The sequence below is a fragment of the Emiliania huxleyi genome, assembly GCF_000372725.1.
Source record: "Emiliania huxleyi CCMP1516 unplaced genomic scaffold EMIHUscaffold_285, whole genome shotgun sequence".
Classification (NCBI taxonomy): Eukaryota; Haptophyta; order Isochrysidales; family Noelaerhabdaceae; genus Emiliania; species Emiliania huxleyi.
In genome coordinates this window covers 60,949-74,165 of record NW_005199892.1, presented here as the reverse complement: position 1 = coordinate 74,165, position 13,217 = coordinate 60,949, and the positions used below count along the sequence as shown (strand labels likewise).

The 13,217-nt window shown below is 66.7% G+C and overlaps 3 protein-coding genes across 3 annotated transcripts in view; 2 read left to right on the top strand and 1 right to left on the bottom strand.

Moving 5' to 3' along the window:
- Positions 1 to 7,542: 7,542 nt before the first annotated feature.
- Positions 7,543 to 8,655, bottom strand: EMIHUDRAFT_469453 (hypothetical protein; the record flags this gene model as incomplete). The annotated part of the gene is made up of 3 exons (XM_005776069.1): positions 7,543 to 7,972; positions 8,082 to 8,128; positions 8,245 to 8,655. 3 exons carry the CDS (start codon positions 8,653 to 8,655, stop codon positions 7,633 to 7,635), a joined length of 798 nt encoding a protein of 265 aa, XP_005776126.1. The 3' UTR covers positions 7,543 to 7,632.
- EMIHUDRAFT_239268 (hypothetical protein) lies at positions 8,654 to 10,721 on the top strand (the record flags this gene model as incomplete). Its single annotated transcript, XM_005776068.1, has 2 exons — positions 8,654 to 8,722; positions 9,123 to 10,721. 2 exons carry the CDS (start codon positions 8,654 to 8,656, stop codon positions 10,719 to 10,721), a joined length of 1,668 nt encoding a protein of 555 aa, XP_005776125.1.
- A 393-nt stretch (positions 10,722 to 11,114) lies between these two features.
- The window catches only part of EMIHUDRAFT_469452 (hypothetical protein), a gene marked incomplete at its 5' end in the record, with an annotated part of 6,602 nt that continues 4,499 nt past the window's right edge, over positions 11,115 to 13,217 (top strand). Inside the window, 4 exons of the mRNA XM_005776067.1 lie at positions 11,115 to 11,405; positions 11,539 to 11,763; positions 12,226 to 12,477; positions 12,823 to 12,979. Coding sequence (XP_005776124.1) covers positions 11,115 to 11,405; positions 11,539 to 11,763; positions 12,226 to 12,477; positions 12,823 to 12,979 — 925 coding nt within the window. The remainder of the gene's footprint in view (positions 11,406 to 11,538; positions 11,764 to 12,225; positions 12,478 to 12,822; positions 12,980 to 13,217) is intronic.

Here is a 13,217-nt window from a genome sequence, read left to right as displayed (position 1 = left end):
CGAGCACACCGAAGCGAGGTGTGCTCGTGTTGCAAGTGTCGCCGCCGCCGCAAGGCGGACGGCACCCACCGCCCAGCCAACAGTGGCTAGGGCGGGGGAAGGGTGGATTCGAGCCGCCCGCACGCTCGTGCGGTAGGGAGGCTCGTGTAGGGCACGCCGTGCGCAAGCACAGGTGCGCGTTTGAAGCATTCGAGTCGCAGCAGCGGAGGCTGCTGTTTACTGGTTTGTGTGGCACTCCACGCGTCTCGCGCGGTGAGTGCTGAGATACGCCCCGAGCACGATCGCCGGGGCGGCTGCATGACTAGACCGACCCGCGCCGTGGCACAGGTCGAGTAGAGAGGGCCGCACACGCGTCCTTGCGGGCGGCCCGTTGTGAAGGATCGAGCACACCGAAGCGAGGTGTGCTCGTGTTGCAAGTGTCGCCGCCGCCGCAAGGCGGACGGCGCCCGCCGCCCAGCCAACAGTGGCTAGGGCGGGGAAAGGTGGATTCGAGCCGCCCGCACGCTCGTGCGGTAGGGAGGCTCGTGTAGAGCACGCCGTGCGCAAGCACAGGTGCGCGTTTGAAGCATTCGGGTCGCAGCAGCGGAGGCTGCTGCTTACTGGTTTGTGGCACGCCACGCGTCTCGCGCGGTGAGTGCTGAGATACGCCCCGAGCACGATCGCCGGGGCGGCTGCATGACTAGAACGACCCGTGCCGTGGCACAGGTCGAGTAGAGAGGGCCGCACACGCGTCCTTGCGGGCGGCCCGTTGTGAAGGGTCGAGCGCGCCGAAGCGAGGTGTGCTCGTGTTGCAAGTGTCGCCGCCGCCGCAAGGCGGACGGCGCCCACCGCCCAGCCAACAGTCGGTAGGGCGGGGAAAGGTGAATTCGAGCCGCCCGCACGCTCGTGCGGTAGGGAGGCTCGTGTAAAGCACGCCGTGCGCAAGCACAGGTGCGCGTTTGAAGCATTCGAGTCGCAGTAGCGAAGGCTGCTGCTTACTGGTTTGTGGCACTCCACGCGTCTCGCGCGGTGAGTGCTGAGATACGCCCCGAGCACGATCGCCGGGGCGGCTGCATGACTAGAACGACCCGTGCCGTGGCACAGGTCGAGTAGAGAGGGCCGCACACGCGTCCTTGCGGGCGGCCCGTTGTGAAGGGTCGAGCGCGCCGAAGCGAGGTGTGCTCGTGTTGCAAGTGTCGCCGCCGCCGCAAGGCGGACGGCGCCCACCGCCCAGCCAACAGTGGCTAGGGCGGGGGAAGGGTGGATTCGAGCCGCCCGCACGCTCGTGCGGTAGGGAGGCTCGTGTAGAGCACGCCGTGCGCAAGCACAGGTGCGCGTTTGAAGCATTCGAGTCGCAGCAGCGGAGGCTGCTGCTTACTGGTTTGTGGCACGCCACGCGTCTCGCGCGGTGAGTGCTGAGATACGCCCCGAGCACGATCGCCGGGGCGGCTGCATGACTAGAACGACCCGCGCCGTGGCACAGGTCGAGTAGAGAGGGCCGCACACGCGTCCTTGCGGGCGCCCGTTGCGAAGGGTCGAGCGCGCCGAAGCGAGGTGTGCTCGTGTTGCAAGTGTCGCCGCCGCCGCAAGGCGGACGGCGCCCACCGCCCAGCCAACAGTGGCTAGGGCGGGGGAAGGGTGGATTCGAGCCGCCCGCACGCTCGTGTGGTAGGGAGGCTCGTGTAGAGCACGCCGTGCGCAAGCACAGGTGCGCGTTTGAAGCATTCGAGTCGCAGCAGCGGAGGCTGCTGTTTACTGGTTTGTGGCACGCCACGCGTCTCGCGCGGTGAGTGCTGAGATACGCCCCGAGCACGATCGCCGGGGCGGCTGCATGACTAGAACGACCCGTGCCGTGGCACAGGTCGAGTAGAGAGGGCCGCACACGCGTCCTTGCGGGCGGCCCGTTGTGAAGGATCGAGCGCGCCGAAGCGAGGCGTGCTCGTGTTGCAAGTGTCGCCGCCACCGCTGCACGCGGGCTGGGCTATCGCCTGCAGGATGAGGCTAAAAGAGGCATAGTTCCCCGCGTAGAGCACATAGCAAAAGGACTCCCAATCTAAGCAAAGCTAGTTGCTCCATCCGGATGACGCATCAGAACTGAGAAATTTCCGTTGACAGAGAGCTGCTCGGTGTGACGACGTGTGGTGTCCATCCCAAATGCGCCGCTGGCGCACTGTGGGGCGGGGGGGGGAGGTCAAAGCGAGTCGCCCAGGCTCCCTGCTGGGCGGCTCGCGTCGTGTTTGTAACGGTTCGAAGAAGCTCTTTGTTCACGGTTGCACCGTGAACAGGAGATTGGTCGAGGCTATGCACAAGCGATGCGCGTAGACTCCGTGTGGCTCTGGGCTGCAGCCTGTTAGAGAGCCGAGTCGCTTTAATAGCACGGCCGGGCACGGTCGTACCTCGCGTGCCCTCTGTGCGAATTAAAACTCCTGGGCTCTCAATGCCTAGCCCGCCGTTCTGTCAGCCGCGGCCCGCATGTCCAGACAGTGCGGGCCTCGACGCCACACTAGGTCCATTGGGTTAAACCCTGGCTTGTCTCGAAGGTGAGGTATAGAGGGTCACATGGGGAATGCGAACTCGTCATGATGCGCGGCGACGGCGGCGTCGATATCTATCGACGCCGCCGCCCCACTTGTCTTCCTTCTCGGAAAGTTCGCGACCGAGTCTTTAGACTCGCTCGCGCGGCGCGCATTGACATATATTGACTGTGCGCATCCCCATGTCGAGCGCAGCTCGAAGTGCCGGCTGGCCTCTTCTTGAGTGCCCTGACGATTTGTGGTCATCCCGACTACGGAATAACACGTGTTCTGTCGCCCCGTTCCGGAGGAATGCCGACAGGAGTGATTTGTTACTTGTGCAATCCGTGCAGGCACACACCCTCACAGACTGCACTACGCCGCGAGGGTTCTTGCTGACCTCACGCCGTTAAGATAGCTGCGTGCGCTGGCACTCAGACAAGACACAACCAGGACACCCCTCTCCCGGGGGGCCGCTGGCGTCCGGGTCCCCAAACAGCCCGAGGGCCGTGTTGGTGCTTCCACTAGTGCAGTTCGAGCGCAGTGCGCCTCACAGGCTGACACCGCACACCGTCTCGAACTGTCCTCGACGCCGCCAGTGGCGGGCCGACGGCAGGGTAGGGGCCGCAGGCCGTGCTTCGAGGCGCAGGCTCTACTGCTCATTCATGGCTCCGCACTCCGCTCCGCGCGGCGTGTTGAGTATGGCTCACACCAGCAGCCAGACGGCTGCTGGTGGATGCTCGCGCTCCCCTCGCGCCGTCCTTGGCACGAGAGGGCGGGTTGATTTGCGAGTGCACCACGCAATGCCAGCTGGCCCTGCGGGTGCACTTCGCCCATGGCCGTGTGCTCATCTGGCGGCACTGCTTGCTGCATGGCCATGTAAAGACGCCATTTTTGCACGGTGCTTTGCGCAAAGCATTACGTATGGGGCCACCTGCGGCTGGGGCGGTCCTCGCATTCCAGCTGGCGTGGACGACTGCTGTCCTCCTGTTGGCTGCTGGCTCCTCGTTCGAAGCTGAGCAGGCTGGTCCTCGCTGCAAAGCCTGCGGTTTGCATGTATTGGACTGGCGGCGCGGTGTTGCACGCACTGCGGCGCGGATCCGTTTGGCCCATTGCGCCCGTCCGTAGGACGGGCGCGGTCGGTCGTGGCCTGGCGGCGGCACTCGCCTCCGGCCTGGCCAGCGTCAAAGCGAGTCGCCCAGGCTCCCTGCTGGGCGGCTCGCGTCGTGTTTGTAACGGTTCGAAGAAGCTCTTTGTTCACGGTTGCACCGTGAACAGGAGATTGGTCGAGGCTATGCACAAGCGATGCGCGTAGACTCCGTGTGGCTCTGGGCTGCAGCCTGTTAGAGAGCCGAGTCGCTTTAATAGCACGGCCGGGCACGGTCGTACCTCGCGTGCCCTCTGTGCGAAGAATTTTACAGCGCGAACAAAAAAGAATCTCCCGGCCGGGGTGGGGCGGGGCGCGCGCGGGTGGCGGCGGGTGTGCGGGATGTCTGTGGGCCCGAGAGCGATATGCCATGTCCGCCTTGCTTTGTTTCCTAACATCGAAGGCTAAGCTCAAAACGGTCTCTCTTTCGCTACGTGTTCAACGACGTTGAACAGTGTTCAACCACGGCGCTGTTCACAGCGCGCGCGGACAGCCGATCTGAGAGTCTCCCTCCGCTGGACTTTTGTAAAGCATGCTTGTGGCAAGTTATGGACGCTAGTATCGACCTCAGAGACCCAAACCCGAATTAATAATTAAGGCTCAAAGTATGGTTGAACAACCGTTGAACAAACAGGTTGCACAACGAAAAGAGACTAGTGCGACCGCTAGACGGCGGTTCCCGCCGGCCCCAAGGCTGCCCAGCCCCAGTACCACACCGGCCACATACACCGTGGCGCTGGAGTCGGTCAGTGAGGCACTAGACGGGCTACGGAACCATGCGCGCGCCGGCCGGACAGGCTGCGCGCAGGGGCCGCGCCGCCTCGATTTCGCACCTCCGCTCCGCGGCCGGCTGAGGGGCTAGCTCGCCCGGCGACAAGCCCAGCCATCGCCCAGCGCCCCGTATCGACGGGGGGCACGCAAAAAAACCGCACCTACGACTAGGGTGAGCCCGTGAGGGCGTCGGTGTGGGCCGCGGGCGGGCTGCCAGGAGGGCGCGGGTGGGAGCATGGGAGATGCACCACCGCTCGACGAAGACGCGCCCGACGAAGCCCTGCTTGCGGAGGATGGTCGATCCTCACCAACTAGTGTCGGGCGTGTGCGAAAAAGAGCGCAAATCGGAGCTCAACTCGCGCGCGGCTGGGAAAGGGGTGTGGCACTTCTCCGAAGGCGCCTCGCGAGGAGCTGCTGCTGCCCCCAAACGCGCTCGGGCAGCACGTCGGCGCGCCTGCGGGGTTGGGGAGGTGAAACTATGCTTGCTGCACGCGCATCCCGCACCACCCCCACGTCCGCGCGCACCATGCCGCCATCCCACCTCACAGCCAAGCGCCATCGCCGTCGGACGCGGCGACGCCGAGCGGTGGCCTCGCAGACGACGAGCGCGATGAGGCCGCCGCGCCGCCGGGGTGGCCGGCGCGTGCCAGCCGCTGGCCCGTCCAGCGTGGCGGGACCGGCTCGCCCATCCTGGCCCGCGCGCTTGCCGACGCGAGAAGATCGCGCGAGAGGGCAAAATGTGGCAAAATCGCCCTGTTTCCCCACCCTTCACGGCGACTTCACGTCGGAACGAGTCGGATCGACGACTCGCCGCCTGCACCAGCGTGTGCGCCTTGCAATTCTATACAGAATCGATACTTGGTACGTCCTCTCAATCGCTCGTGGAGAGGAGCTACGGCCATTCTCCACTTGTGTGCAACGACGTTGAACACTGTTCAACGTCGTTGAACACGATCGAGTAACCGAAAAGAAATCTTGATTGCACTTCTTCTCGACGGGCGTTCGTCGGGCCGTGCCTGGTCGGCGGGGCTCGGGTGAGGTGAGCGGGCGGGAGTCGCATCTGAGTGTCGCGGGCAGTGGTGAGTGTGGGGCGGCAAGCGACGGGCGGGTCCGCGACCTTTTGAGCGGCCGTGAGCCGGCCGAGAGGCCAGTTATGGTTGCCTGAGCGCCCTCTCGGCGAGAACAAACGGGCTGAGCATCGGTCAGAGCGTGAGTGAGAGGGAGGTGGTCGTGCGCTCACTTTGTCGGCCGCTCGCGAGGTAATCACTGTGTGTGAGGCGCGAGGGAGGCGAGCGGGCGGGCGCGCCGGTGGTCGGGTACCGCGCGCTGCGGCTGCAGCGAGCCGGCGGCTGGCGCGGCGAAGGCGGGCAGCGTCGCGGGTGGGTGGCGCCACCGGCTCGAGGTGGGGTCCTGAGGTGGCTTCAGCCTGGTCTGCTCGAGCGGCACGCCAGCCGCGCCTGCGAACAGCCACCTGTGGGCGGTCACCGGGGTGGCGGTCAAGCTCGCGACGGGGTGGATCTGGTGCTTCTAGTATCACTGGTGGGCTGGGTGTGCAGCAGTAGCGCTCAAAAAGAGGCAAAAAAAGCGTGTGCTGTTTTGAGTGTCAGCTCTCTCGGCGCACCCCCGTCCTCGGGCCCCTCGAAAAGCTGGCTGGTGGTCGCGCGGGGCGCGTCGGCGCCGCTCCAACTGGTTCGGCACCTCGGCTGGGTCCATCAGCACGAGGCCTGCCCCGTCGGGTAGCCCCGCGAGCGCATGGGCGGCCGGCGCGAGCGGAGGACGACGGGCCTTGATCCGCAGCTTCGCACGAAAATCCCCAAGGCGCCAAGGGGGGGGGGGGGTCAAGTATGGTACCACAAGTGCTCTTGGGAAGTATGGTTGACGGCGGGGCGCATCTGGACGATCTGCACGCCCCTTGTGACGCGAGAGTCTACCACCTCGAGTCAAGTATCTTGATGTGGTCGCCAGTCAAGGAGGAACCTCTTCCCAAGAGCACCACTCTTGGAGCGCCGCCACTACCACCCAGAGCGCTGCAAGCAGCGCCGGGCAATGACGGTTTACCCCCCCCCCCCCCCCCTCGGCACACCCCGGCAGCCAATGTGTGACGGCTCGAACCCGCTAAGCCATCCAACCTGCAACCATCCCGCAAGCGGGACGGCCCGCCACTCGAACCCGCAAGCGGGCGTGCGAACCGCGAGCGGCTCGCACTCGTGACACGCAGGCGTCCGACAGCAATCGTGAGCCGTACTGCTACGCATATGCAAGGAGGCCCATATGCATACGCATCACATCGGCGCCACAGAGGGCGCGGCGGTCGCGGTGGCCGGCGCCACAGAGGGCGCGGCGGTCGCGGTGGCCGGCGCCACAGAGGGCGCGGTGGTCGCGGTGGCCGGCGCCACAGATGGCGCGGTGGTCGCGGTGGCCGGCGCCAGAGGGCGCGGTGGTCGCCGACGCCACGCCGTTCACGTTTTGCGAAAAAGAAACCCCACCTAACTTGCCCCCGCGCACGGTTTCTTCTTTCCGAAGTCTGGACGGCGCTCATGCTGTGCCTCTTTTGGTAAAGAATTCTACAAATACAAGCCCCTCTCACAGCAGACTGGCACGAACTAGCACCACAAAGAAAGAAAGAAAAAAGACACCCGACGGGAGGGTCAGGAGGACGGCACGCCGCCACCTACCACAGGGATTTTAAAAATAAATAGAGCACACATCTCCTGGAGAGACTGGGCGACAACCCGACGGGCAGACCCCGGGCCCCGCTCGGAGGGCGTGCACCACACAGCACATACGGCTTTTTATCTACAAACAAACTCTCTCTCATATCTCTGTGTGTGTACGGCTCTATCGCTGAGACTGGGCCTGTGGGTGGGCCGAGTGGTTCCTGCGTCGTGCGTGTGAGTGTCAAACTCTTAATAGAGATCGCATCTAGCCCTCCACAACCCTCAACATTTTCTTCGGGGCGCGCTCCGCGCGCGGCGCTCCGCGCCTCACTCCTTGAGCGTCATAGGCGCTGGCCCGCACATGTTCTGCAGCTTGGTCGCCACACCATCACCGCCACACCGGCACGCCGCCACGCGCACGCCATATTCCCCCACGCGCGGCCCACGCAACAAACCTCGCTCCGTCCGCGGCGTGGACGGGCCGAGCCAGCCGCACTTGCACAGCTTGCAAGTTGCGACCAAGCTCCACCCTCACTTGCACAGTTGCAAGTCGCGACCACATCCCTCACTTGCACAGCCCCGCCGGCGCGAGGACCGCCGCGACGCTGCCCATCGCCGTCAGCTGCTGCGCCACCTGCCTGCGCAGCGAGCGGCGAGCCTGCGCCCTCGCCGACCGCACCGCCCCTTCCGCGCGGCACAAGTCGACGTGGCGCCCGAGGAGGCGGCGGAGCCGCAGCCTCGCCCTCCGCCGCCGCTCCGCCTCGGCCGCCGCCTTCGCCGCCTCGGCCGCCGCCCTCCGCCCCTCCCTCTCTGCGCACAGCTCCTCGCGCAGCGCGGCGGTCGCCTCCTCGAGCGAGGCGACCCGGCGCGTCGCCGCCGCAAGCTCCTCCTCGCTGCCTGCGCACCTGTAAAGGTGCAGCCGAGATGCAGCCGAGATACAGCCGAGATAGCTCCTCCTCGCTGCTCGCGCGCCTGCGCTGCGACGCCTGCAGGTCTCTCTCCACCGCCGCGCACCGTCCACGCACAGACGCGAGGTCGTCCGACGCGGCGGCGGCGGTCGCCTGCGTCGGCACCAGAGTCGGAGCCGGTCAGTCGAATACGCGTCTCTCGAGTGCTAGTGGGAGTAGAGTGGGAGCAGAAGGAGCTGTGTCTCAGTAGCGGTGGCCGCCTCCGACACGGCCAGCTCCATCCCGAGCAGGTCGACGAGCGCGTCCTCCTCAGCACGCGCAGCCGCGCTGGCCGCCTCCCACCCCGCCGACGCCGCCTGCGCCGCCGCCTGCGTCGCCGCCACCGACCCGACCGAACCGTCCGGCGCGTCAAACGAGCGGATCGCCTCGCGCAGCAGCGCCTTGGCGTCCGAGCCGACCAGCTGCCCGTCGAGCCGCACCTGCAGCGCCTTGAGCGCCGCCTCGGCCGCCTCGGCGCGCTGGAGCGCCTGCGGCAGCGCGCGGAGCGCCGCCTCGAGCTTCTGCGCCCGCTGCGCCGCCTCGCGCGCTGCGGAGCGCTCGCGCGTGATCTCGGCGGCGTGCAGCTGCGCCGCCTCCCGGAGCGCCATCTCCAGGACGTCGCCGTCGCCTAAGTCGGCCATGTCAATGCGCAGCTCGTGCTTTTGCGGCACAGCTCGCCGGCACACGCCCAGCCACCAGCCCGCGCTGGTGCGCGGCGTTTTTCTTTTTTTAGCGCCCCTTCCTTTAGAGGGCCTCGTGTAGCCCTCCTTTTGGTATAAATATAACCCCTTCCTTTCTCAGAGCACGCTGTGCTCTCTCCCGTTGCTTCATGTTGCTGGCTACTCTGGAGTCCTCCTGGCTGCTCTCCGCCCACCAGCCGGCCACAGGCCGTCAGTCTCACCGGCCGGCGTTGGGGCCTTTCTCCTTCTTCTCACCCCCCCCACCGCTCCGGTCTTTCGTTTTCGCAACAATCCCCTCCCCGCCTTGTTCCGAATCCAGCCCTTGCGCGTGTACATGTCTGTGTATGGCGTCCGCCGCCCGCAAGCGCGCCCGCGCCGGCGGCGGCGGTGAGGCGGACGAGCCCGTGCCGGTCGCGGACGGCTTCGAGGCGCCCATCTTTGGCGCGCGCGTGTACGGCCAGGTCGCCACGCTGGCGCTCGAGGGCGAGGACAGCCCTCTGGGGTCGGTTGGCGTCGCGAGCGACCACGCGGGCGCCTGGTACGTCTCGACCAAGGACTCGCTGCTGCACGTCTCGGCGGCCGGGCGCGTGCGCCGTGTGGCAGCCTTGCCGGCAGCATTGCTGCCAGCCAACAGCATTGCTGCCAGCCCAGACGGGAGCGCGGCGTTTGTGGCAGACTACGACAACAACGCGATTCGGAGGGTGGAGGTTGCGACTGGTGCTGTGACGACGCTCGCGGGCAGCGGCATAAAGGGCAGCGCCGACGGCGTGGGTGACGCGGCGGAGTTCGACGAACCAGCTGGCATCGCCATCAGCCCCGGCGGCGGCGCGCTGTTTGTGGCGGACTTCCACAGCCACAAGATCCGGCGGGTTGAGGTGGCGACTGGCGCGGTGACCACGCTCGTGGGCAGCGGCGAGGCTGGCGACGCGGACGGCGTGGGCGACGCGGCGGAGTTCTGCAACCCGACTGGCATCGCCATCAGCCCAGACGGCGGCGCATTGTTTGTGGCGGACAGCGACAGCAGCAAGATCCGGCGGGTTGAGGTGGCGACAGGTGAGGTGACCACGCTCGCGGGCAGCGGCGAGGAAGGCGACGCGGATGGCGTGGGCGACGCGGCGGAGTTCTGCCACCCCTACGGAGTCGCCATCAGCCCAGACGGCTGCGCGTTGTTTGTGGCGGACCAATGCAACGACAAGATCCGGCGGGTTGAGGTGTCGACTGGCGAGGTGACGACGGTCGCGGGCAGCGGCACCAGGGGCAGCGCCGATGGCGTGGGCGACGCGGCGGAGTTCGAAGGCCCAGCTGGCATCGCCAGCAGCCCCGACGGCAGCACGCTGTTGGTTGCCTCGGACGATGGCCTTCGCCAGGTCTGCGTGGCGGCGCCTCCTCCGCCTCCCTCCTTTGCCCCGATCGTCGTTCCGCCTTCGACCCTTGGAGCTGACTTCGCAAAGACGCGGGGCGACGCTTCCCTCCCGGAGGGGAAAGTCACCTTCCTGGTCGGCGACGACGAGGAGCGCATCGAGCACGTGAGCAAGAACAACCTCTGCGCCCGGTCCCCGGTCTTTCGGACCATGTTTGGCATCGGCATGAAGGAGCGCGACGCCGCCGAGGTCACGGTGTCCCACACCGACCTCGTCAGCTTCACCGCCCTCATCGACTACCTCCTCTCCGACAAGTTCGACCTCGGCGAGGAGGAGGGCAGGGCGCAGCGCGCGCTCGACCTGCGGGAGCTGGCGCAGATGTACCAGGTGCCGCGCCTCGAGCTGCTCTGCGCGCAGGCGCTGCAGGAGAGCGTCGCGCCGGCGACCGCCGTGCCGCTGCTCGAGGCGGCGCACACGATGAGCGACGGGCGCCTCCTCGCGCAGTGCCGCCGCTTCGTGGCCGACCACGCCGCCGAGGTGCGGGCGAGCGGCGGCGTGGAGCAGCTGCGCGACCTGGGCGTGGCTAAGGGGCTGCTCGGCGACGCGCTCGACCAGGTGGCGGAGCTCAAGGGGACGGTGGCGGCGCTGAACGGCACGCAGGGCTGAGGTGCGATTTTGTGGCCCACGCGCGACGCCCAGAGAGCGCCGCGAAGAGCGCCGTAGGTGGCGCCCGTCGGGGTGCGCCGCCGACCGGCGCCGCCGGGCGCCGCGGGGGAGACGACATTGTTTTGTTTACAGTGGCATGTGAGGACGTGGTTTGTTTTGAGTCTTACTCAGGTCTGACTACGTGCGTACGACTTCAGATACAGTGTCGAGTGATAGGAGCGCCATCTCCAGGACATCGCCGTCGCCTAAGTCGGCCATGTCAATGCCCAGCTCAAAGAAAGAAAGAAAAAGACCCCCCGGCGATTCGTTTTCTTTATCCCAGTGCCACGCTTCGACGACCGCGCGCTCCGTCGACTGACCGCGCCGTTGCCCCACCGACGGGCGCGGCTGCCAATGCTCGCCACTCTCGCCGCGCAGCATGTCCGCCGAGCCGCCGCGCGCCGAGCACTCCACGGCCGCGGCGCAGGCAGCGCGGTGGCAACTGCGCCAGCGACGAGGCAGTCGGTAATGGGAGCTCCTGCACCGCTCTATGGCCGGCGTAGAGGCTTTCACAAATATCTCAACCCGCTGCGGTATATCCACATCTTCAACCCGCTGCTGTTTGCCTTCTCCCACATAATGCCCAAGCTGATCACGCCGTTCTACAATACCTTTGGGATTCCCGGCCTGCTCGCGCTGCCCTGGGTTCGTCTTAGATGCGATTGGACGCCGGGAGAGAGCGAGACACAGTCTTCAGTGAGCTCGCAGCCACCAGCGGAGGCCTCTCCAATGGCAGTGGATGGCAGCGTCTTTCTCCAGCCTCTGCCGCCCGCAACAGGTCACCCTCACCCTGGAGAAGGTCTCGTACGACACCCTCGCCGCCGCCCGAGGGTACGACCTCGAGGCGGAGCACGAGGCGAAGGTGGCCGCGGCGGGCGGGACCCTGCACGGAGGCTTCCCCTCGGGAGGCGCCGCGCTGCCGAACTGCTCCCTCATCCCTGTGCGGGGCGAGCAGGACCGGCTCATCCTCTCCTGGCTCGGCGACCGGCCGAGGGGCGAGCCAGTCCCCACTCCGGCGGAGGGACAGGAGCCAGCCCGTGGCACCTGAGAGACTACCGCTGAGACAGGCGTGTCGCATCGCCGCCGGTGTCGCGGTGTGATTCGGTGTGGGTTGCATGTCGCTGGTGGGGGGGGAGGTCTGATGTTGAATGTAAGGAAAGACGAGACGAAGCACTTCTGGAGCACTTGGAGGTAGGTAGGTAGAAAGGTGAAGAACAGCCAGGCTCGGACTGGACACCAACGCGCAACGCGGTATGGGTGGACAGACAGATGATGACGACACGCACGAGCGACACACAGACACAAACAGGCTCACAAGACACACAGCCAGCGGGCTGCCACACACACTTGGACTGGACGTTTTTTTATTTCGTGCGTGGAGGTCGCGCGTGCCAGCAGGGCAGCGGCAAAAAGCTGCCGCGAGAGAGCCCGCAGGACCGACCCCGCGCCCTTGTGTCCGATGCAGCACTTCCAGAAGCCCGAGAATGCGCTGCGGCGCGCGGACGAGCTCTACGCCGTCGGCCAGAAGGAGCCCGCGCTCGTGGCGCTCCACGACGTGCTCTCGTCGAAGCGGCACCGCACGTGGCAGCCGATGATGGAGGAGGTGATGAAGCGGTTCCTCACCATCTGCGTGGAGATGCGCCGCGGCAAGGCCTCCAAGGACGGCCTCATCCAGTACCGCATCATCTGCCAGCAGATGAATGTCAACTCGCTCGAGGTGCGGAGAGCGGCGCTGCGCGACAGCCTAGGAGGGAGAGGCCGAAGGGCGGGCGGCGCTGCTAGCTTGGGACGCTGCGCGGCCGCGGACGTAGTGGCTCATTCGGGGGGGTGGAAGGGGGGGGGGGGTGCAGCGAGCTGCGGCGCTGGACGCTCCGGTGGCGGAGGAGGGGGGAGGGGGGCGTGGGGAAGGGGAGGGGAGGGGGAGAGGAGTCCTCGCGCGATCGCAGTTCCCCACCCACCCAGCATCGCGCCCCCCCCACGCCCCCGCACCCCCCTCGCCCCCCCCTCCCCCCCCCTCCCCCCCCCCTCCCTCACCCCTAGCCCCTCCCCCCCGTCCGGCCAGGCCGTGCTGCGGCACTTCATGCAGCTGGCGCACGAGGGGGCCCAGGCTGCGCTCGAGCTGGCGGAGAAGACGATCTCGGACAAGGTCGCCAACCTCCTCGACTTCGACGACCTCGAGGCGGAGGAGACGCCCGAGTCGCTCATGCTCGCCACGATCGGTGGGGCCGCCCTCTAGAACACCCCCCCCCACACACCCTTGCTGGGCGCCCTCCCCCTTGTCGCGGGAGAGCGTGTGCTCCCCCCCCTCTAGCTTGCTCCCTCGGCTTGCTCCCCCCCCCCCCCCCTTTAAATACAGTAGTGGTTCCTCCCGTGCGCTTTCTCCGAGTCCAGTGCTTCCAAGCGAACTCCTTTCTAATTTGGTCAGCAGTAATCCCCCGCTCCCACTCGGCATAATAG